This window comes from Alosa sapidissima, chromosome 8, assembly GCF_018492685.1.
Source record: "Alosa sapidissima isolate fAloSap1 chromosome 8, fAloSap1.pri, whole genome shotgun sequence".
Classification (NCBI taxonomy): Eukaryota; Metazoa; Chordata; class Actinopteri; order Clupeiformes; family Clupeidae; genus Alosa; species Alosa sapidissima.
In genome coordinates this window covers 28,141,530-28,166,281 of record NC_055964.1, presented here as the reverse complement: position 1 = coordinate 28,166,281, position 24,752 = coordinate 28,141,530, and the positions used below count along the sequence as shown (strand labels likewise).

The 24,752-nt window shown below is 41.4% G+C and overlaps 2 protein-coding genes and 1 long non-coding RNA gene across 6 annotated transcripts in view; 2 read left to right on the top strand and 1 right to left on the bottom strand.

The window, feature by feature from the left end:
• Window positions 1-1,840: 1,840 nt before the first annotated feature.
• On the top strand, window positions 1,841-17,363 carry LOC121715980 (izumo sperm-egg fusion protein 1). Of its 4 annotated transcripts, none has more exons than XR_006033724.1 (10): window positions 1,841-2,103; window positions 2,597-2,671; window positions 3,170-3,253; window positions 3,786-3,806; window positions 4,204-4,293; window positions 4,577-4,695; window positions 5,108-5,261; window positions 7,958-8,120; window positions 13,563-13,852; window positions 13,957-14,072. XR_006033724.1 is itself a non-coding variant. In XM_042102081.1 (9 exons), exons 1-9 carry the CDS (start codon window positions 1,884-1,886, stop codon window positions 17,290-17,292), a joined length of 1,071 nt encoding a protein of 356 aa, XP_041958015.1. In that variant the 5' UTR covers window positions 1,841-1,883; the 3' UTR covers window positions 17,293-17,363. The 4 variants fall into 4 exon arrangements, 2 of the variants coding, with proteins under 2 accessions (XP_041958015.1, XP_041958016.1); XR_006033725.1 differs by lacking the exon at window positions 13,957-14,072 and adding an exon at window positions 10,952-11,148 and having other exon boundaries at window positions 13,563-13,648; XM_042102081.1 differs by lacking the exons at window positions 13,563-13,852; window positions 13,957-14,072 and adding an exon at window positions 17,148-17,363.
• Window positions 14,077-15,511, bottom strand: LOC121715981. Its single transcript, XR_006033726.1, has 3 exons — window positions 15,456-15,511; window positions 14,671-14,795; window positions 14,077-14,582 (listed from the first exon to the last, which is right to left on the bottom strand). It is a non-coding gene; the product is annotated as an uncharacterized LOC121715981 (long non-coding RNA).
• Window positions 17,364-24,109: 6,746 nt separating the features above from the next.
• dusp2 (dual specificity phosphatase 2) overlaps window positions 24,110-24,752 on the top strand; it is a 3,944-nt gene continuing 3,301 nt past the window's right edge. The window contains exon 1 of the mRNA XM_042101955.1: window positions 24,110-24,752. This exon is cut by the window's right edge and continues 29 nt beyond it. Within this exon, the coding sequence (XP_041957889.1) occupies window positions 24,388-24,752 (365 nt within the window). The 5' untranslated portion in view covers window positions 24,110-24,387.

The window sequence follows — 24,752 nt, the reverse complement described above, 5'->3', positions numbered from 1 at the left end:
TCTCTCTCTCTCTCTCTCTCTCTCTCTCCCTCTCTCTCTCTCTCACTCTCTCTCTCTTGCCCCCTGGCCCCCACAGTGCACGAAGGGAACTCAAGTGATGACAAATCGCAGGCGGTGACCCCCCGTAGGAGCGGCAGCATAGGGGCGGCAGGATGACAAATATGGATCTCAGTCTTTAAAAAAAAGCCAGATGAGTCAGCCGCGTCCGTGGGCTGGTGGCTATTCTCTCATGCCGTGCACCTGTGCTTTTATCAGGGACGTCGCTGGCGGCGACTGCTTTGGCCGAAATAACTCTTTAGGATGAGCACACATTAGTCATAATGTTGTGGTTGTGGTGGTGTTTGAGTGTTTGCTGGTGAGGGGGTGGGGTGTTTGTTTGGCAGAAGAGTGCTGGTGTCTTAGACAGACAATTGTGCATGACTACACACACAGCAGGGGGTTTAGAAGAGGGTGTTTCAAAGGAGATAAAAAAAAACATACAAAGACGGTAGTAATCTGAGCTTGTAGTCATGTCGGTTTATACCATACAATATTAGGAAAACTGGACTATTGAGATGGATTGTTAGCTGGTCTGCCTGCTGTGTAATGAGACCATTTATATTGCAGATGATTCAGAATGCAGCAGCTTGTCTGGTTTTTAAGCAGCCACAGAAGACACATGTAATTCCTCTGTTAGTTACTCTTCATTAGTCTCCTATAGCAGCCAGAATTATATTCAAATCCCTCACTCTGGCCTGTAGGATGTCTGCCAAATACAATAAACATAAACATAGATAGAGAGATAGAGAGAGTGTGTGGGGGGGGGGTAGAATTTACCAGGGAAAGTGAAAAGAAAAAAAGTATAAGAGTTCACACACACACACACACACACACACACACACAGCCAAATTAAGGTGATAAATATTGTATATAAAGCCACAAGTGATTATGATAGTTATAGGGTACCGAAGCCATGACGTAGCGTTGTCAAGGCAGCGATTTCACTGGATCTAAACAAATCAATCTACTATTAGAAATCACCATAGTGGTGGCTTTCTTAATATATTTCAATCATTTTACAACGTTTCTAAGACGTTAGTATATATTTTTTACACTGTAGGAATCAAATATTACAACATATATTCATACCAACACAATCAAATTAGTGACTACAGAGTTTTATTATAGCATGGGTTTCCTCCGTAAAAGAGACCTGCATGTAACTTCACAGCATGCGATTAAAATCCTTAAATTCACGGACGTGTTTTGGCTCTATTTTTTTTGGCAAAAAACGTCCCTCTTAACAGCCGCCAGTCTTTGAGAAGACGTGAAATGTCCACTGGAATTTTGTTTCTTACTATTACACCTGTCAGGGAATCCGTGTTATGTCTAAGCTGCTGCCTAGCAGGTAAAGCACGTTTAAATGGCTATAGCCTACATTTAAAACAATTTATTAGCTTGAAATGATGCCACATGTCTACATTCAATGCTATTTAAGCCACTTCGAAAGTTTGTTTAGATCCAGTGATTCTGCCGTCATGGAAACGCTACGTCACACTTCGGGACTCTATAGTCAAGTCAAGTCAACTTTATTTCTATAGCACATTTAAAAACAACTGAGTTGAACCAAAGTGCTTAAATAGGAGCACAGCATCACTGTCCAATAGTAACACATCACTGATCACACTGCCCAATAGGAGCACAGCATCACTGATCCCACTGCCCAATAGGAGCACAGCATCACTGATCCCACTGCCCAATAGGAGCACAGCATCACTGTCCAATAGTACCATATGGAACCATGTACTTACTGTAGTAGAACTGCTGCATTATGACATCAGATTATAGATAACATTCTGTGTCCTGTCACCAGTTGTTTTTTTTCCCTGGGCTCTGAGACCAGCATGTTCAAATTCAGTCCTCCCATCTTGTTGTTGCTGCTATATTCATCTCCTGTGGTGCAGACTTGCCTGCAGTGTGACCGAGTGGTGGTCTATATCCATGAGGATTTCCTAGTGAGCCAAAAAGACCTCACCATTCAAGAGCAGAAGGACTTACAAAACATCATTGACCATGGCTATGTCACTTTTCAAGAAGCCAGCAAGCAATACCATGGGGTCATTGGTATGTATTTTGTCATACTGTTGAAAACATGGAAAGTCATTATTTGAACCCTGGGGACACATTAACTGAGTTCAGCCGCTTTAGATGTTTACCTCGTCAGTATTCTGCACAGCCTCTCACAGCAGCCCAGAGGAAAGAGAAATTCAAAATAAGAGTCCTTAGGAGTCCTTACATGATTGAGCTCAATTTAACATCAATATAAGGTTATGACCACTTTCTGGAATTGTTTTATTTCACCTTCTGAGAAATAGCCTTTTCTCAACCCAAGTCTCTTTCTCTTTTTTTTGTCTTCTCTCTCTCACACCATACTGATCTTAGATCTAATTTTGGTGTTCCTTATTTCTCCTGAAGGGGGGTTTAAGACAAAGAGATCAGGAGATCAGAGTGCAGTCATCTCCAGATAACATCTGGTTTATTTCTGTAAGACAAAAAAAAAAAAAAGTCCATCTGGGAGTGCCCGTGACTTTTGACCTGTGACATCCCTCCCTTTCAGACCCCACCACACTGTACCGAGCCCGCACTGAGTACCACAGTGAGTTTGACCGCTACTGGCAAGACAAACGAGGAGGTGAGACCACACAAACTGGATGTTGTTGAGGGCAGTTTGTGATATTTTACTGTCCTGGCTTACTTACAATAGCAAATAAATGTAGGAGGTAAAAAAAAACAACAAAAAAAAAACAAAAAAACATACATATTCACATGTGTAGTAACTTGTGTCAGAGATTAAAGCTGTCATTCGTTTGTACTGAATAAAACTCATATCGTCTTGGTTTGTATAGAAATGGATATTAAGTGACACATACACGCAAGACGGCGGAAATATGGGAGCGGCGGTAATAGGGGGAGTTCCGAAAATACTTGAAGAACTGATATATTTGTAGAAATCATAGCCTCTATACTCAGACTAACAACCTCTTTGTTTAAATTCGACAACACTGTGTGCGCAGAGACAAGGCCAAATATGACTCATGACATGAGTCATCGATATCATACATGCTGTGATGTAATATATATATTTTCTCTTAGGTTTATATAATAATATTTCTTACTTCCCCATGCAAAGATAACATTCATACAGAGATGATGACGATCTTGGCGAAAGGGAAGATGATTCTTGAGAAACATTTGGAGAGTTTCGTTCAGAAGGGTAAGAGAGAGAAAGAGGAGGGAGGGGTAGAAGTAGTTGGTGGAATGTTGCCTATACTAGTGTTCTGCATTCCTGCGATAGCTTTGGGTCTTTGAAGAGGGCCCTAAAGACTTATCTGTTGGGCCTACACCTAATTGCTTAATTTTTAGAGTTATGGTTTGTATATTTATGGTTTCTGTGTTTTTTTTTTTTCCGTTATACATTATTGATATTTGTTAGTGTTTTACTGGATTCCTTCTAGCTCCAGTTCCTCATCATGTCTCTGTGTAAGGTTGAGTCATACCGTTCAGTGCCTTGTGGTGTGTATCATAATAGAAAAGGATATAAGTGTTGTAAGCTGCGGCCTCCCATAGCGGATGCATGAATTATGAGGGAGCGTTATACAGTGTGCACCATGCATCATGCATCATAATGAGTGAGAATCCGAAGAGAACTGGTGACGGATGTGAACGCCTGACTGACTCTCTCTCTCTCTCTCTCTCTCTCTCTCTCTCTCTCTCTCACTGTCTCTTTCTTTTTTTTGTTCCATCAGGTCTCTGTCCGAACAAATGCGGTAAGATGAGATGTAATCCTTTTCCTCTGATCTCTCCACCCACACACACACACACACACACACACACAAGCACGCACACACACACACACTCATACAGAGGCCCATATGAATGCATACACACACACACACACACACACACACACACACACACACACACACGCACACACACACACACATGCACACACACGCACACTCATACAGAGGCCCATATGAATGCATGCACACACACACACACACACACACACACACACACACACACACACACACACACACACACACACATGCACATACAGACAGATTACAGTAATATATCCTGTGATGTAACTCTGATGCTGAATTTATTTCTGTAGGTGATATTTTACTGTGTGTGTGTGTGTGTGTGTGTGTGTTCATACAGGTTTGTTGTATCAGATTGTTATGAACTGTGACTCATGCAAATATGAGCAACGTACCTGCCCATCAGCCACACCTCCTAAAGACTGTGGTGGTAAGACACACAAATACATAATGCAGCTATAGAAACAAAACCCATCCCACCCCACCCCTAACACACACACACACACACACACACACACACACACACACACACACACACACACACACACACATACATACACAAACACACACACACACATACACCTACACACATACACACACACACATACATACACAAACACACACACACATACACACACATACACACACACACACACACACACACACACACACACACACACACACACACACACACACGGCTCTCTGTGTCTTAGACCACCATTTGGAGGCTGAGGAGGGGGATGAGGTGGTGCTGGACTGTTTCCTGTCCTGGCACAGCCTGGTCACTGGGCACAAGGACTACCACTACTCCTGGAGACCCGGCCTACAGAACGTGAGTCCTCACACAACTGATAAGGTTACACTTTACGTGGATGGTCCGTCTATAAGAACATACTGATACAGGTTTGTTGAAATTCAGGTTCAGCCTTTTAAAATTGTTGAACAGTTACTTTTACAATTTCACCACCTTAAACCAAACCCAATCCATACCCCATATCATTAACCATAATCATAAAATGTGTGTTAACAGTGTCAACAGATTTTCTTCTAAGCATTTGTAAATCATCTCTAGAAGACCATGACATTAAAGTGAACACACCAGCAACCACAAGAACTAAGAAAACAACACAGAGAATATACAATAGAAACAGTTTGCACTTTGTGATTTATCATAAACTTCTTCCTTTTGTTTTGAAATGGACTTCTGCTAACATTACAGTAAACAGTTTCCTGTTGTTTTATAGGTGACGCCTGGAGATGAGTTTCAGGTCCTGGTGGTGACGCCTGACTCAAACATAATCCTTAACCAGCTGGTGGTGGCTGAGCAGGGTGTGTACCTATGCCTCCTACAGGACAACAACGGTACTGTCTACTCCCGCACTTCCTTTACTCTCACAGGTGAGATGCTTCCCTCACACATAAACACGTGATTATTCACATATGTCAGATGGCACAACTAAAACAGCTTGGGTCCAGCTAAACTCATCATCACAGGCTGCCAGGCCTACACCTTGGGCCCACTCATCCTAATAATCCTTTCAGGTTATACTTGATTATAGATTATACCACAGATTAAATAATTGAAGTTAAAATGCTCTTGGTTAGTTAAATGAGGTTCCTCAGTTGATACAGACTGACATTAGTTCAGTCAGGAAAATAATGATAAACATTGGCCTACTGGTCAGACAAGGAGATGAAAGAGACCATACAGTGAGTCAGATAAGCCGTGACAAATATAAATGTGCCTCTTCTTGATTTCTCTGTTCTTGTGTTCCTTTCTGAGAAAAAATGATGTTCCTCTGTCTCTGCCTTCGCTGTCTGGCTGCCACCAAAAATAAATAAATAAAAACTTGAATTTCCCCTTGGGGATCAATAAAGTATCTATCTATCTATCTTTCAATCTACCAACATGAGTTGTTTCCTCTGTTGGCAGCCATGTCGTTTTTAAGCCTCACTGTTAACACTAGACTTTTCGTGGGCGTGATTGTTGACTGTGTCACACTACAGCACCCATTCTCTTCTTGGGCAGACGCTGGAATTTTGAATGCGACAAAATTGTGGGAAAATTGGACTGATGCTGCTTTCGAGATGTCTCGTAAATCATCTTACACTCACCCGTACAACATGTAACAATAGGCGTGTTCGACTTGAGGCAGATCTGTGCAGATCTGACTTGATGTGATGCATGCTGGGTTGAACACAATGCATACTGGGATGGACGCAATGCTTGCTGGTTAGAAATTCTGGGACTTACCACCGTGACACCATGTCACATGACCTTAAAATATCGCGGGAGTCTTAGCCTGCAGACAGATCTTGCAGTTGCCTTCCACGAGCTGCACAAGCTAAAACACGCCCTCATGACGTCAGTTCAATGACGTGATAGGGCCATCATGGCGATTTTGACGGGAGTCTCATGGTGCTTCCTTATGTTGGAATATGCGAAAATAAACAGAAATTGAAGGGATACCTTCTTATACGTGATTTCTTCAACAATGGTAGGCTAGCCTACTGAAAACGTTTGGATATTCTGTTATTTTCTGCTGTTGGCCAAATAGATAGACACACATATAGAGGAAACACTTGATATTGAATTTAGGGTAGAGTGGGGGAAAACGCCCCCCTTAAGGAATATGTGATATTTCTGTGAAACAAAAAGCTAAATATGTGTAGAATTGCTATCTTAGTTTTGAGGGACAATGTCATGAATTATAAACCAAATATGAAAATTGTCCAGAGTTAACAGTTAATTAGTATTTCAAAAAAAAAAAAAAAAATTGAGCAAAAGGGGCGTTTTGCCCCTGCGGTGGGGTAAAACGACCCCCAAGGGTGCGGTAAAATGCCCCCACCCAGTCAAAGCAATGCCCCTCATACATTAATAGCAAAACCAAAAGTAAACAACTAAAGTAAACACAATATATTATGGAGCAATAAAATATAATCAATAAATTGATTACAAGCTACTGTATTTGATCAATATATTGACAATAGCCAACTCTGTTTTAGTGACTGCTGAAAATTAGAACACTTGCCTAAAAATCCATTTTTCTTTTGTTTTCTTGAAGTACAGAGCATGCATCCATTTTATGGTGGGTACTTGTACATCACCATTGTCAACATAGTGCATAGAAATATAGGAGGGGGGGCGTTTTACCCCAAGGGGTGTTTTCCTCCACTCTACCCTATGTGCTACAATGCAGGCCTGTTAACTGTATGACAACAGTGGTTTATTTAAAATACATCATAAGAATTTATTTCGTCAGTCATCATGCTCATTTTAATGAGTAAGAATGAAAGTTCTGCTGTATTTATTGCAAACAAAATTCCGCGATATCTCCCGCGATGTCTCCCGCAAGTCACGTCAGGCAGACTGTAGCCTGTCTGTCCGGGATGAGCTGCCCTCTGTTGTAGCTCCTCCCGGCTAGCCTCTGAAGATCACGTGTACGTAGGTAAAGTGGGCGTGCCTGCCCAAAATGCCGCAAGAAAGCTGGGTAATTTACACTTTCCAACTCGGGCGGCGGATTTACGAGACATTTACGAGACATCTCGAAAGCAGCATGAGACTGTGGTGGAGTCAGGCGTAGCAAAGACCGTGCAGGTTCTCTGTGTACAGTCACACAGTTGATAGCTGTGTTTATTCCGCTTGGTAATTCCCAAAGCGTCTGTTTCTGTATTTTCCCAGAACATGTATGTTACAGCCTGGGTGTCCATCATGCCTGGCTCATTCAGCCGTCCCATTATTCTTCTCCTTGGCATTGGTTGTTTTAAATGGCGGGTGTAGCTATTTCTGGGAGCGGGTGTTAGATGCATGTTAGACTGTTATCCTTATGCTATCCTTGCATCCGGTGTTTTTATTTGGAGTGTTGTTTGTAGGATTCTGCGCCATTCTCACTCAATGCAAATGTCCATCTTCATCCTCCATTTCCAGACATTATCTCTCTTTCTTTCTCTCTCTTTCATTCTCTTTTCCCCCTCTCTCTTTTCTCCCTTCCTCCCTCTTCATCTCTCTCTTCCTCACTCCTTTCCTCCCTCTTCATCTCTCTCTCCCTCACTCCTTTCCTCCCTCTTCATCTCTCTCTCCCTCTCTCTCTCAGTGTCCACACTTCCCCTGACCACCCCTCGGCCGATCATGACCCTTCCCTCGGTGCCGAAGCGTCGTGATGGCGTGATGCTGTACCCAGACACGCTCCTCATCATCCTGGGTCTCCTCTCCGCCCTCAGCCTGGCCGCTAGCCTCACACTGCTCATCGCCCTCAGGTGAAACAAAAAAAAACAGACAGATACATAGATGTTATGTTGTTGTTGTTGTTGTTGTGGTGTAGTAATTGCATTAATTGTCTTTTTGACCAAACCATGTTGTTACAGTTGCACGTTGTGAATAATTGTGCTAAAATTATATTTTTAATATTAGTTATAAACTAGATGTACCGCATAGCGGTACAAAATATGACCGCCGCTCAGTCCTGTACATCCGTTCCGCGAAAATAAATCACACTTCAATTTGTCTCCATATTTTACTCCATCCCCCACTCTTGAAACTTTTGTGTATGCTTGTTTGGCATGCCTGAGTGTGTGTGTGCGGCTGCACAGAGAGTAGCCTACTGGTGCTGAAAAGGTGAATAGATTGTAGAATAGCCAAAGAAGATGTAGCATTGTTATAAAACCTTTAAAATCTCTAAACAATCACAAGTAGGGCAGTTCATCACAGTTCATCCATTGCAACTGGATTGATGAAAGGTCACTTACACCTGTAGGCTACATTGTATTTGGGAAAAGCAAAAGGTATCAGCATAATGTTTTTTTTATTTATTTATTTATTTATAAACAAAAACATCTCTGTCAGTTCCGTGCTGTTTTCAACAGCTATCAAAAACAAAGGTCATTTTTGGATGGATGGATTTTTTGTGAATGTTTCTTCTTCTACATAAGATTTTAGTCATCTTTAGTTCATGTAATACTTTATTGTCAATGCACAAATTAAGTAACAGTAGTCTGAAACGTTATTGTTAATGCACAAATTAAGTAACAGTAGTCTGAAACGAAATGATGTTTTACATCTAGTGGTGCAAATAACTGACATGTCCAAATGGGCCTTGTCAGTTAGACTGTCGCTAGACTGTTCATACACATTTTAACGGGCCAAAGTTGAAGAGCTGTTGTCCGTTATTGTTCGTGCAAATATAGGCTGATTCATGTTCCCTTGCATTGTGTAACTGAGGTCCATGGCTAGTCTGGCTTTCACCAGACCAACCTCAATCTTTTAAGAAATCAAAAAATAAATAGCGGGCAGATCAGGCTGGGTTCACCAAGCCTAGTCCATAGGCACCCGATATTGTTCACGCTCTGGCTATTCTAAATGCAAAAATGCATCAGGGAGTTATGACAAAACTGTAACTAACACACTAGATCGTAATAGAAAGCTGTTAGCTTCCCTAAGCTACAGGTAGGCTTATAAGGTAGGCCTATTTACAACATAAATTGTCAATAGGCTATGCTGGCGACACAAATAAATTCTCCTTTTGAAACCAATGGCTGTTGTAATAAATTGTAATAAAATTCACGCAGCTCCATGAGTCAAGGAAAGCCCGAATGAAGTAGCCACTTCTAAATGGGACCCACTACACAGTAGCTTAAGGTGTGTTGCTAAAGCAGCCATAATGAAATGAAGGTGTCATTGTTTGGATACTTCACACACACGTGCTTTTTAAATTTCACAGACTACAACTACCAAGCTGGAATCAAAGCACATCGATTCCCCTCTCACACCCTGCACGCACTTAAAACAAAATAAACAGGCGTCTCAGTCTCACGCATGTATAGGCAAAACTGTATCAGACCGGTGTAACGTTGGTAAATCTTCCATTGCACAGAATGATTTTTGTAGCACATGCAACAAATGACAGTCGAAAGATACAATTACAGTGCTGCTATCAATTTGCTTGGTATAACCGCATTTATAGTTTTCTACAAATGCAATCAATCAAATTGGCCTCCATCATCACTCAACCAACGCTAACGGTAACATTACCTAGGTCCTTATTGATATTATAAGATTAACGTACCTGCAGTAAAAACCAAGCATGTCCGATAAACATCCTCAGATTTATTTCGGCTTCAAGAAGAAATGGGAATTACATTTCATGTGAACATCATCCTATCCTTATTAGACGTTCTCTGCGGTAAACTATAGTCCTTGTAGGAAGCGTCCATTGTTATTCCAACCCACGTTTAACTTCCAACAAAATTACGTCTCACTGCAACGATGCGCCATCTAGTAGACAAACGACTACTTATCGCCAATACTGGAAATGCAGCCATGATGATGATGATGAATATATATTTTGGCTTTCTTTTAATCCTACTGAATTTGTAATTATGTATCGGCCGTTCTAATACCGATAGTATGTGGGTGCCTGTGTGTGTGTGCATGTGTATATGTGTGCACCGCCATCTACAGCCCAATGAGTGTACAGTCACTAAATGTACACATAATCTATTTTTTTTAAGACCCCCCCATGGATGAAATTCTACGAAACTTGGCATAACCCCAGAGAATGCCAGGTCAATCATACAAATAAAATTTGGTGCAGTTCTGAACATCTTAACTGAAGATAGGGGCGATTAAAGCAGAATAATATTGCATTTCCATTTTTTACCGGGGGGTGCAAATCACAAATGAGTGATTATGGGCCAGATTGATGTGGGCCCTTGAGACCAACATACCATAAAAGATTCTTCATCCTCGGTGCCACGGTTCAGGTAGTTATTTAGGAAAAACTGCTTTTTTTGCGGTTCGGGGGGCCCAGCACGGGGGGGGGGAGTGGACCCCGGGGACGAAACGAAATTTTTCTGTAAAAGTCTAGTGGGGCTACATACCCACCAAATTTCATGTGTCCCGGTGGTTCGGTGTCCCGGGTATCGTTGACCAAAAATTCAGGAAGTAGATGACGGAAAAAAAAAAAAAAAACTTTGACAATCCCTATATGACCGCTTCGCTAGCGGCGGTCATAATAATGACTAACTTCTTTATAATTTTGAATAAAGGCATCTTCAGTATATTTAAACTGTAACTAAACTATGACCTACAGTAACTAAAACAGAAACAGGTAGGCTACACTATCTCCATGGACAGAGAGAGAGAGAAAGAAAGATTGAAAGAAAGAGAGATAGAAAGAGAGAGAGAGAGAGAGAGAGAGAGAGAGAGAGAGAGAGAGAGAGATGGAGAGAGTCAGCCAGAGCTGACTTCACATCCAGTTGTCACTAGTTCTCTTCAGATTTTTGCTCAGTAAGTATAATAATGGTGGTATACTGTAAGAAAGAGAAAGAGAAATAGGCAAAACAGATGGCGTCAGTGAGGGAAATGAAGAAGCAGAGGTAATTTAATACCTGCCGCAGCCGCAAGCCAGTGTACGTTCGAAGCAATCAGGCAAATGTAAAGGGGATGGTGTGTGTGTCACGTGTGTGGGTGGTGGTGTGACAGAGACGGCACAAGCAGTGTGGGACTACACTGCGCTATGCTTGCGATTTACTGAGCAGCCAACAGTTCTCTGGAAAGCAGTCGTTTCTCAGAAGAGCTCTTCAGGTTTTTCCACCCGGTCCTGCTGCTTATACTCTGGCTGTGGCTGCTGCTGGCTGGACACACAGCCCTGCAAGTGAAATATGTGATGCTATAAAACCCTCACTACTCATCCCGAGGCCAAGGCACTCGAGGCATACTAGAGAAATAGAGAAAAGATATTAATGAGTCTTGACTATGAATAATTCTTGTGGAAATTCATAATAAGTAAACAGGGTGGGAATGTTTTTGTTGTTGTTGTAGGTTTTCTGTTTAATTTGTAGGTCAGCCAGAACACACGTCTGGAGAGGCACTTCAGAGAAATTAATACAAAGACACTGGGATGGATCAGTAAACACAACACAGAAAAGACACTTTAATTCAAGCCAATTTGGCGTCAGATGGAAATATCCACCTGGAGGGTATTCCATCAACCTTGCTAAAAGCCAAACCTGGCTTATTTCGATAAGTCTTGCTAATTTTAGTGAGAATTCCTTTCCATTAATGAGGTTAACATGAATCCCAGCTTGGTAACTATGGGAATTTATGCCACAGAACTAACCTGCTCCGTAGCAGGTTAACTTTCAAGCTAAATTAAGCTGTGTTGCAAAAAAAAACAATCAGTCGGAAAACGACTCCAAAAAGATGGTTCCGTCAACCTGTGCTTTCGTCACCTGTAGCCTACAACTTCAAAAATAGAAGTAGGCCTAGAAATGTTTTTTTCCGACAGTGGACAGTGGTGGTGTAACCTTTCTTTTACTGTCTATGGGTTAACGTGCAGAGAGACGGCATACCAAAGCATTTACATTCTTGCGTGTTCACAGGTTCGCTTCCCAAACGAAGTATTAAGGCTACATAGCTTATCACCTTGATAATTGCATTTTTAGTTATAGGCTACTCTTATGTCTTATGAAAGACATATGTCTACTGTTGATAAAGAGTCATGCACATTTGGTAGGCTGTTCAGTGACAGTAATATGCTTTGCCAGTGGGCTATATTATATCTGATGCAAGCCAAATGATAATTCTGTAGCCTGTAGGCCTATATAGGCAGCTAATAATTAAAACTGCTTCATGTGTCAACGATTGTTCATGAATGTCAAATCAACTGTGTGCTACACAGATTAAATACTAGGCAAAAATGACAAATTGTAAGCCATTACATTTCAGATAATTATATTTCAAACACGTTGGGACTTATGGGAGACAATAGGCTATTATGTTGATAATAATTTATTTTATGACCACCTACACCTAGACAATAATTTGGAGTGAATTCTTTTAATCTAAGAACGTAGGCTATAGATAGTTTTGAATATATGTCAAAGTTGTTTTTGAGTTTATACTATTTATTCATTCACTCGTTTTGTTCAAGAATAGACTGTAGTCTATGTGTTCAAGAGTGAAGCCAATCAAACTCGAAATTGATTTCAAACCATTAGCATTATTGTTTTAAATATATGCTTTCATTATTCTCCAATTTCTGTAGGCAATCTATTTTTTTCTCTCGATGTTAAATTTGATGACTTTCGATGAAAATCCTGTAGATGGCGCTTGCCAAATCGAACAGAAATCGTCTAGTATTGTCTTAATTTTACGACATATATCCTCTTTTCGTCAATCTTCTGTTTTGGTCTACTGTTCTACCTCGTGCACGAGCAGAGATGAAGCTGAACTATACCTCGCTTGAATAAACGAGGCAAAGATTCCGCTAACTTAAGTTAATGGAACGGCTTCAGCCCCAAGTGAAAGTCTACGCTAGTTTAAGCCAGGCTATTTCTCTTAAGCACCGCCTTCATTAGTGAGGTTGATGGAATACCCCCCTGGACCCAGAAGCGCATTAGTCACAGCCCAAAAAGTATATGAGTGGGTGGACAGAAGGCTCTGCATTCATAGCCAACAAGCGATTCCAGGAAGAGTATTTTGTCTGGGGCACAACCTCGGCTTACCCTGTCTGGGCTCTTAGGGCATATTCATATCTTTGTAAATACACTTTTTAAAGACATAGAACACAGAGATACCCATGTGCATCACATCAAACTATTCAGGACCCACCTCTGTAATGAGGCACCTATTTGACACAACACTGTGAAAAGACAGCCTGGGTGAACCCAGACGAACCTGTTTGCAAATTTGTTTTGCAGGTCAGTCCGGATGCTTTTCCCATTGAAGCCGATTTCCGAAATGACCAAAAACCTAGAACCAATCATGACCACTTGTCTGGCATAGGGCAGGTTTTATATCATGACCGACGGACAGAGGAGTACAGTTAGCAGTGCTGTTCACAACCAGATTTGAGAATGGTCTGGTGACAGGCTAGTGAAAAGATATCATTTAGCCCTAGAGCTGAACAAATGATTTTAGAAACTTGGTTAAAGGGAAACTCCTGATAGTCTGGGACCAACACAACACACATCAATTGCTTCAGTTTCGAGTAAGTATAGACCCTACAGTAGTAAGAATAAGTATAAACCTTTGATAGACTTGAGTAGGAAGAGACCCTTTGGTTTTTGTTAGACCGGAGTTTCTATTAAGCAGGCACAGCGGCCATGATGATAATACTATTTATCCATCCACCAACCCACATGGCCCTGAGGGGGCAGTGACCAACGACATGGCCATGTTTACAGACAACATGGAGAGAGAAGACATCATCCATTTAGATGCATAAAGATAGGTTTTTTTATACCACAATCAGAAACCTTCAGAACTGGCCACACCCAGTTCCCTATAAGGCAAATTTATTGTCCAGGCAAAACAAAATTGTGTTATCTTGGGTGTCACATACATTGCTGTACACATCATAATTTCTGTAAAGATGTTTGTCCCATTTTTGTCACTCTTTCTGCCATGGCCAGACCCTTTGCTGTGTCCAGCAATACTTCTCATCTGAGCCTCAGAAGAGCCTTTACAAGTCTAATCCCACCACAGATCTGCCCACAGTACTGCACAGATCCTTTGTTGCAAAGCGGGCTTCTTCATGCGTGTGTTATGGCTGCATCTCTCCAATCAACTGAGCATGTTGCATTGAAAGGAGACACTTGCACTTACAGCCGGAGTCCTGATGGGGGTGGTGAAGGTTCTCACCACTGGGCATGCAAATCAGTGGACAATGGACAGTCATCTTTGTTTGTGGTCCCTGTCAGTCTTAACGTTGTTTTGAACTGTGGACAGCAACAATAACACAGAACATTTATATAGCACTTCATTTAGGCACCCAAAGCTCTTTACAGTGAAGGGGGCAAACCTCACCTCAGGCATCATGTGTAGCACCCATCTGGGTGACGCTCGGCATTCGGGATTCTGTACCAGGACCCTCACCACACACGAGCTTGATGTGAGCTTGATGTGCAGAGTGATTTGTAAACCTAAATGAACTTGCAGATGAACATGGATTGAACATTTCATTATATTGCTTATTGCTGTAAGTCGCTTTGGATAAACACGTAAATGTATATACTGTAGCATAATAAGGATACCACATATGGTTATGCTTATGGCTATGGTTACGCTTTTGTCCAAAGCGACATACAGTACAAATACAAAACAATACTGTATAATACTTAAATTTAACAGGGAACAAATTAAGATGTTGGTCAGACTGTAAGGAGAATAGCAATAATAAACAACAATGTCAATTAAATCAATAGCCTAATGAAATAAACTATGGAAATGAGGGAAAATAAAAAAAATAGCAGTAATAAACAATAATCAATAATGTCCATTCAATCAATAATATAATAACAATAACATGGTAAGACATGTCTCATGTCCCACATATCCCACGGATACCATGTATCCCTGTGGCACACTGTAGCAGTTAGAATAATAATAAATTATGAGAACCACTGAAAAATACTCCCATATAATCCTACCTGTGTCGTCATACACACACCGTTGCGTCTAGCTATACCCCTACACCCTACCTCCCAAAGCAGCGCGATTTAGAGATCACATCTAATGGCTGATCGTGTCTGAATGACGTCAGTGCAGCGCACACTACAAGCATTGGCCGCGTGTCTGCTCTGCATACTAACCAGGCTGGCTACTGCGCGGTCCGTGACATGAGAAGTGGCTGTGCATTAAGAAGCGCCCAGAAGACTGACTATAGACCCTTTCAAGAGAGTTCCATTATCAGCATCATAGTTGGCCCCACAAGGCTTCCGTTTTAACATTCCATATGTTATCTTAATGCAGAGGAAGTAGATTGGGAACCAAATAGAACGTTCAAGCATTGTTTTTGTTTTTATTGTTGAAAGGGTCTATTGGCTACTGCATGGCCCGTGACATGATAAGTGGCTGTGCATTAAGAAGCGCACATGCACGAGACTGACCATTACTACTCCGCTTTCTCCCTCCGGAATGAATGAACTGACCGGTCCTTTGTTTTTTTGGTATGCAAGAATGTCTACATGTACTGTAGGTGTAGTTCCACATGCAAGTATTTCTTTTAAGTAGGCAAATGTGGCCACAGTATCAAAAGCTAGAACCAACCTTTCTGTGCTCCGTCACATGGGTGTTTTTTTTTTTTTTTTCACATAGACTGATTGGGCAGGGTCCAAGTTTGATTATTTTCTGTGCCAGACCTGTGTTCATATGAATGTTGGCATTACTCAAACCAGCCCAGCAGGCTAACAAGAGAAGAGTCAAGCTCCTTCAGCTCCTGCATCTGCTCGAGACTCGGAGTCTTCCAAATCTATGCTGAGCACACAGACACTTTCCCCAGAAGATACATTAATAATGAATGTGTTGTAGACAAACTCCAAGAGAATGTCCCAGTAGTGTACTTATGCTAAACGCATTGACTAAATACTTATTTTGCATCAAATACTGCTTAGCATTTCAGTTTATGTCAAAGCCAAAGCACTCACTCGGATTAAGAAGAGCTTCATTGTGGGGTTTTGTTTTCACTACCTCCAGTTTCATTTTATCCCTTGGAATAAAAAAAAAATATATATATATATTTTTTATATACATTATCCTCCCCCACACCCCTAACCCACAGCTTAAATATACAGTTTCAGCAACTCTGAATACCACAGAAGTGTCATGTATTAATAAATGTATTCTATTTTTCAAAAAGGTTTTTACTGTAGCGAACCTGTATGGCCAGGAAAAACAATCAATTTAATGATTAATGATGACTGAATTTATTAAAGAAATTAGTTTGCAGTATTTATCCACATGTAGTCTTTGAAATATTATAAAAACTCACTGCCTCGAGTAAGGGACGGGTACAGATTAGACTTAATCAGTCTCCACCACAAAACAATCCCTGCTTTATAAAGTTAATGAGAATCATGAATGAGAAAGCGTAATGAGAATCATGTGATTTTGTGTTCAACTCCCACTGATGTTCTGTGTCCTTGTCTAACTCTAAGTCTGCTGAGTAAAATGTTTCTCTCACTTGGTACTTGTTACACTGTTACATAAGAACATCTGTAAAAAGGAAAACATTAAACTGAAAAAAAAAACCAACAACAAAAAAACAAAAACAAATACATGGGCCATTTTTCTAGCACTGGCTGTTGTAATAGATCAAAATATGGAAAATAAAATATGGTATAAATGTGTGTTGAGAGAGAGAGAGAGAGAGAGAGAGAGAGGAAAAAACAGTGGTTGCTTGACCTTTAGTCATATCCTTTTTTTATTTTCAAAGAAGCCGTTACAGCAGTGGTGAGAGAGTGAGCTTTTTAATCAGCGTCATATTGTTCTCTCTCTCCCCACAGCCGCATGATGCTGAGGCGACAGAGTCACCGGAAGGAGAAGTGGAGGAGTGGAGTGGAGGAAGAGGAGGAGGAGGAGGAAGAGAGGTGTGAGATGATGACACCGCCAGAGATAGCATTGAGTGAGAGACAGATAGAGAGGAGATAAAGTTATTCTCGTACGACTTCTCTTCAACGTTGTATTTTCTTGCAGTGTCATAAGTACAACACAAAGGGCCACACTGTGTCAGAACTGTTCTTAAATTCAGTAGATTGAACTGAGTTTAGCTACATAATTTCGAGCAGTGCAAGTCTTCTACCATAGAATGCCTCTGACTTAATGTTGTAAATGTCAACCGGGTTGTAGCCAGAGTTAGAGATGTGGTCTGATTGGGTTGATAATTGGTTTGTGCTTTTTCTCGTTACACAAAATGATCTGATCAATGTGTGTTTGTGTGTGTGTGTGTGTGTGTGTGTGTGTGTGTGTGTTTGTGTGTGTGTGTGTGTCTGTCATGCCTCTGAGGCAGCTCCCATCACAGACATTGTTTGGTGCACAAAAAATTAGTCTCAAGCTCTGAAATCGAACCATTTCATTCAGGAATTATATAGAGACAGACAGAGAGAAAAAGCCAACACAAACACAACAGTGAGGGCATGCTTTCATGAATGAACAGTGGGCTGGTGCAGACACGTGTGTGAGAGGGAGGGAGAAGATCAATCTCGTGGATTACAACGTTTTTCGAGAATTAATATTCCGCATGCCGACTCGCTAATCCGGGATTATCCACTCTCGAGAGGCGAGGTCGACCCGGCAGTGACCATGGGAACCAGATAAACCACTCTACTGTTTATTTTGGTAAAGATCCCGGTTTTTTTTCACAGAAAAAGGGGGGAAAGTAATCAGACAAGTCAGAAGAAGCTGACCAAAGTCTCCAGTCTTATCCTGTGGCCCTGAGGTGCTGGCCCACCACAGTCGAGCCTGTCAGCAAACTGCAGGGGTAAATTTAGGGGTCATTTTGGCTGGCGTGTTTTTAGAAGGACCTCGTAACAGGAAGTGTGCAATTTCAATATGCACAGAGCAGCACTGGGGCACAGGAAATACAGACACCCCCCCCCCCCCCACACACACACACACACACACACAATTACAAACTTCACATCCTCAGAAATGGGGTTTTAACTTAACCAAACACACACACACACACATACACACAGACACACACACACAGACACACACAGCCACAGTGTTATTTTTACTTTTGCTCTAATTTGTCTAATTCCCTCCTCTATGTTGAGTCACCATTGGCCAGCCGGCTAGGAGAGCTGTGGATAAACCCAAACCTGCCCCTGACCTGGCAGATCCAATTCACACACTGCTGTTAAGAGGGCCTTTTTTGTGTCACTGGCACTCTAGGTATCTAGTGCCTTACGTGGCCAATACCAAGAACAACATCACATCCGTGACAGAGGACACACTGTGCTCATTGCGTGTAGGAGTTGTCATGGGTCACAATCACAGTCATGGACCACTGGTGGGTGACTGATGAATGTCGCATGATTGATTTGTATTTAGAATGATACCATTCTTACGATGTTTGATTTGTATTTAGAATAATACCATTCTTACGATGTTTGATTTGTATTTGGAATATTCACCTCTTACAGTGCTTGTATATATGTTCGACTGTAAGAGTTCATCCATAGGCAGGGACAGAAGGTTCTATAACAGCTGAAGTCATATACAGCACTCAGCCTGGCTTCATGCAGTACTTCCTCTGAAACATCCCACGTCATTTGGAACAGCAACAACAAAACAATACCCAAGCATCGTGTGAGTTGTGGGAGAGGGAGTGATTGTATCTCAACAATGACTTTAGCGACAAAGTTTCAAAACTCATGCACTGAAAAGTCTAAAAATGGTATCGGATGTGTCTCATGTAACATTTGTGATGTTTTCATTTATCTCGTGGCACAAGGACATGTTAAGTTACATTAACAAAAAACACAAGAAGGAAACAGGGACTTTGGTCAGTGCATACACCTTGTAGTTTGATGTGTTTATACTTTTTTGGGGTGTACAAAAAGTATTACATCCAAATATTTGATCTATTTATATTGACACTAATATTATTATAAATAATAATAATATTAGTGCCAAACAGCATCACTACTTTTCACCTTTTTACATAAAACGGTTTCTAACTCAAAATGCATCTGCTGTCTGTGTGTCTTGTAAGGGTTAAGGTGTAGGTACATTTTATTTTGATAACTATCTATTCTTTATACTATAACTATAACTTTTTAAAATTCCTAAATAGGTGTTTGTATTTTTTTTTTTTTTGTTGTGGAATGTAAGATGATTGACATATTTGGTCACTGTAGCAACATCAGCATGTTTTCCCTTGCATCAGTGACACCTATGCAGGAAACTACCCTGCTGCACACTTCCTGTTTCTCCAAACCACAAACTACACCTCAGTTGTCACATGAGCTGCTGTAGTGGCATACACAACTGTAAGTGTGCACAAACATGTATACACATGCACGTATACACATTCACATACACATGCACGTATACACATTCACATACACACACGTATACACATGCACATATACCCACGTATACACATGCATATACACACACATATACACATGCACATATAAACACATATACACATGTTTACACATACACATGTATGCCTTAAAAGTAATGGTCACACCCGGAAGATAACTATTGACAACTATTTTGCTTTTTGTACATCTATTAGGCTGCAATACCACCAATCACTGTTTATTTTTTCTACCAAATGGTTCAGATGTAAATAAATGGTAGAAGTGAAGGTTGTGAAAAAGTGAAGGAATATGGCGCAGATTAGTCTTATTTATACTGAAAAAGGTGATAAAGATGGGACAAGGAAAAATAACAGCATCACCAACACGCTAATCACGAGAGAGGCTAGCCCAGATTTTTAATGGCTAAGGTCTAAAACTCAAAGGACAAGTCAAAACTATTCAGTGGTATGGATGTGAATCAGTCATGAACTGCAGTTTAAGTTAACATGAACTGCATCATAAAACAGCAAATGATCATAACCGTTTTGACATCACTTGGTTGAGCACATTTTCTCTGCAAATGAATTGATGTGTGTTATATGACATCCTGATGTGACATATGACACAACAATATTATATTGTATATTATTGTATATTGTATATATTGTGTTTTATAATTTATATTGTATAATACAGTATTTTGCACAAATAAAACTATTTGGCTCAGAAAACCTGACAGACACTATTCCACATGTATGACTCAATTTGTAAATGTACTTATTGAAATGATTGCTAAAATGCTGAATGAATGATTGAATGAATGAATGAATGCTGAAATGACATGGCATTCAAAGTGGTTTAATATCTGTTTTTTAACAGGATATGACATGACAAATGGTTGAGCTGACTATTACTGTAATATGAAATACTGAAAACTCAAATTGAGTCAACTCTTATCTGATCTAGAACAACTAGTTTCAGGTCAAATAAAGGCTAGCTTTAGATTAATTTGAGGTTGATAATTTTATGAGCTGTATATAAGAGTAGCTGGATACGTTGGCTTGTTGAGGAAATGCAATCTTTTTATGGAGTATTAATTGAGTACATTTTAATATTCTACTGTAGGTACAGTACGACAAAAAATCCACTTTTGGAACTTTTCCGACACCTCTACAGAATCGAAGCAGTTAGCCATAGAGCTATTAGCGCCCAAATAAAGGATTGCAAAGCGAGAGAGAGAGAGTGAGAGAGAGAGAGAGAGAGAGAGAGAGAGAGAAAGGAAGAGGGAGAGAGAGAAAGGAAGAGGGAGATAGAAAGAGAAAGAGAGAGGGAGAGAGAAGGGGAGACCCAGGTTGTCAAGAGAGGTGCGAGAAGCTGCTTCCGATTAGATTTTCAGCACAGTCTGACTACACTGTAACAACTAACCTTTTTAGGAAATGTGTTAAGGGCTGTTGCACTTCCCCGTCTACCTGTGTTAGTTTCTATGCTGGATGAATGCACACTGCACACTAAACAGGTGAGATGAGTATCTACCTGTGTTAGTTTCTATGCTGGATGAATGCACACTGCACACTAAACAGGTGAGATGAGTATCTACCTGTGTTAGTTTCTATGCTGGATGAATGCACACTGCACACTAAACAGGTGAGATGAGTATCTACCTGTGTTAGTTTCTATGCTGGATGAATGCACACTGCACACTAAACAGGTGAGATGAGTATCTACTCTGTGTTGTCTTGAACATAGGACTTGCAAGAAATATCCATTGTTAACACCATTCTTAATTCTTAGTGTTTCAAATAACCTTTGTCCTTGGCTTACGAGCCTGTGTTTTGTTGAAACATAGAAAAGCTGACACAGTCGTAATCCCCCATTTTGAAACACTGTTGCTCATGATATGAACATTTCCAGAGAAGTGTCCGTAAGTAGCGAAAAAAGTGCACAGTACAGTAAGTAAACAAAGAAGCAGAATGGAGAATGTGAAACTCACTGTACGACTGACAAGGTGCCACACAGCCACATGTAATCATACATATAGACATACAACACTGTACATACATACAGTACAGTAACTGCATATAATAGCTGAGAAGCTTTTTTTACGTTGTATGAGTGTATGAATGAGTTGTATTGCATAAATGTTTGACATTGTATCATTGTGACATTGTATGAACAAAGACACTGACAATGAAAGCGGGGGTGAGTGGCGAGTGAGTGAATGAGTGGGTGAGTGGCTGTGTGTGGGGGCAATGGAGAGGGAGAGAAAGAGAGAGATAAGCAGACCACATCCAGGCTGGTGAGAGACGGGTGGGAGACGACGCAGAGAGTGGGTGGGTGAGTGTGTGGGAGTGATGAGGGGAGTAGGTGGGAAGAGCCAGAGGGCCAGAGAGGAAGAGCTTCCTCCTGTAGGAGGGTAGGGGATTTTTCTTTCTTTCTTTTTTCTCTTTTTGTGTGTGGTCATGTGAGGGGCGGCTGAAATGGTCACGGTTTGACTTTGCCATCGTGCGTGTGTCATCCATGGGCGGATAGAGGCCATTGAGTGCACTGTGGTGTAGAGGCACATGATTACGCATTCGTGAAAAAAACAAACAAACAAAAAAAAAAACAATACTGGGTAGTCCCAGACTAGTCATCACACTTTTCTTAAAACTCCACAGTCTGGGACACTGTGAATTCATTTCCAACCAGTTTGCAACGTTTCAATCTGAAACAACAAACAAACACATCATATAGAGCCAAATGGGGGAAAGAAGGGACGTCTGGTAGCTAAAACTCTTTGAATCAACTGTTAACAGTCTGCAAGTGTGCCTTGGGTTGTGTTATGCATGGCTTCATAACACTGTTTGTCATTCAACTAATCAGCCAGTGGCCCGTCGAGCCCCCGTCACAACCTCTGTTGTGCAGGCTTACAGTATTAATCATGTATGAATTAGATCATGGTTTATTCCTGACTTGTATTGCCGGGGGTCTTGGGGAGGAAACAGTTCCCTCTCATTATTGATGTGACTATACAAAAAGAGCGGGTGTGCTATGAGGCAATGGTTCAAAAATATTTAAAAGGTTACGCTTTGAAAGTAAAACTATGACATTCCACATTGTCAGAGGACCTTTAGATCAGATTAACAAATTACTTGAGGGACCAGGACAATGACAGAAAGAGAGAGAGAACAATAAGAAGAAAAAGGCATAAATAATTGTCAAGGATATACTGTACGCAGGAGTAGGAGAGACAGTGATGGAAAAAAACAGAGAGAGAGAGAGAGAGTAGGGGAAAGCGGAGGTTTGTGAATGTGACCTCAGATTAGAGATTGCTGTTTAAGATTACCAAACCCCACAGCACTGGATAATACCTAGCCTAATCCAACACATTCCAAGCTCTGTTTTTCTCTGGACCCAATATATCCCTCTGTCTTTCTGTCTATCCATGTTTCTCTCTCTCTCTCTCTCTCTCTCTCTCTCTCTGTGACTTTTACTTGCTTCTACCAACATGACAACTGCCCTGTTTTCCAAATGTACCGTTGCACTGGGAACACAGGGAGGTCTTTGTCAAGCGGGTGTGTACGTGCCGGTGTGCATGCGGTGAGCAGGATAGGCACTGCCCTGCAAAATCGATGCCTCTGTGGCCTAGTTAGGCGACAATAGTGGCTAAAATGGAGTGACATTGTGGCTGACAGCAGGGCACTCCACTGGCTCAGTTTGATTGAACTAATGAATGCACTGATTTCAGCAGCAGGAGGGGGATCAATAGCTGCCGCTTAGCTTCGGCTCACTGGCAGAGGCCATTGGGGAAGCTGTGTCTGCAGACTGCAGCAGGGATATCCCTATTGTGTGGCAGTTACTACTCAGCCGTTTATTTGGATATCCCATGTGAGCGAGTTAGCAAGGGGTTGCATGCAATGTGTGTAGTTGGGCCTCTGTTCAGCTGCTGCCCACACAATAGTAACATTAGATGTGGTTTGGCTGCCTTGTCTACTGATGGTATGGTCTGCGCGGTCAGGTCTTGTTTGCATCTATTCTTTGTCGTCTCATATTTCAGCTCTCCCTCTCTCTCACACAGTGACTTGACATTTAGGGGATTTAGCTGTGAGCAGTGGAAAACACCCTTATTGATACCATTCATAAAGCTTTTTCAATGAACCCGCATATTTAGATTTGCTGCAATGCTACATTGTGTGAATGTGTGTGTGTACTGCCTGTGGTGCTGCCTGTGGGTGCCTGTCACGTCATCCTGCCAAAAAACACGGGGGTTACCCCCACTACCACGTGCCAATAGGAAAATAAGGATGTTCACGTCAAAAGCCAAATTAGGTATGCCGGCGCAAGCATTTTGTCCATATATGGTGTTCCGGCTGTGACGCAGTTTCCTTATGTGGAAAAATGAGGCGGGACGGTGTCAGCTCTCTCAGTACAAATACCTCCAACCCCGCCTCTCTAGTGGAATCACAGCTGTTGACATTGAGGGACAATAGAAAACTGACGTCTGTTTGAATACTCTAAATAGTGAAATTCAATTATGAAATTTCAAAAATAGCCTAAGCACATTGAAATAATCCTCAAGTGTTTATCTTCACTGAAACGTCTGGCGTATTTTCAGTATTCTATTCAAGTACTGAATCTTTACTTTTTGTCCAAATAGAAGTTGTTCAAGCGCGCTTCATTCTTCAGTAGTCTACACTTAAAATCAAAAGACATATACAAACTAAAACCAATCATGGGTAATAGCGATTTTTTGGAGATATCAGCGAGTGAGCTAGTGCACATCCTTGGGACCCCAGCGGAGTTGTTCACCTCTGGCGGCTGTGTGGTGTTGGACTGCAGACCTTTCCTCGCCTATTCAAGGGCTCACATTCACGAGTCTCGCAACGTTAACTGGAACTCAATGCTCAGACGGAGATCCAAAAGTGCGGCGGTGAGCCTAGAATGGCTTGTGCCTGACAAGTCGTTGCTGGGTCGGCTGCGCAACGGAGATTTCTCGCCAGTTGTGGTGTTGGATGAAGGCAGTAGATCGGTGTCCGAGTTGAAGAGTGAGAGTCTGGCGAGTTTGCTCCTCAGTGCGCTTCAGTCAGAGGTCCAAGA

What these genes read in the sequence shown, in the direction of transcription:
- LOC121715980 (XM_042102081.1), top strand. Translation starts at nt 1,884, where the DNA reads ATGTTCAAATTCAGTCCTCCCATCTTGTTGTTGCTGCTATATTCATCT. An exon ending in CTGGCAAGACAAACGAGGAG is followed by an intron (nt 2,672 to 3,169) that starts GTGAGACCACAC and finishes CCCCATGCAAAG; the next exon opens with ATAACATTCATACAGAGATG. An exon ending in CACTTCCTTTACTCTCACAG is followed by an intron (nt 5,262 to 7,957) that starts GTGAGATGCTTC and finishes TCTCTCTCTCAG; the next exon opens with TGTCCACACTTCCCCTGACC.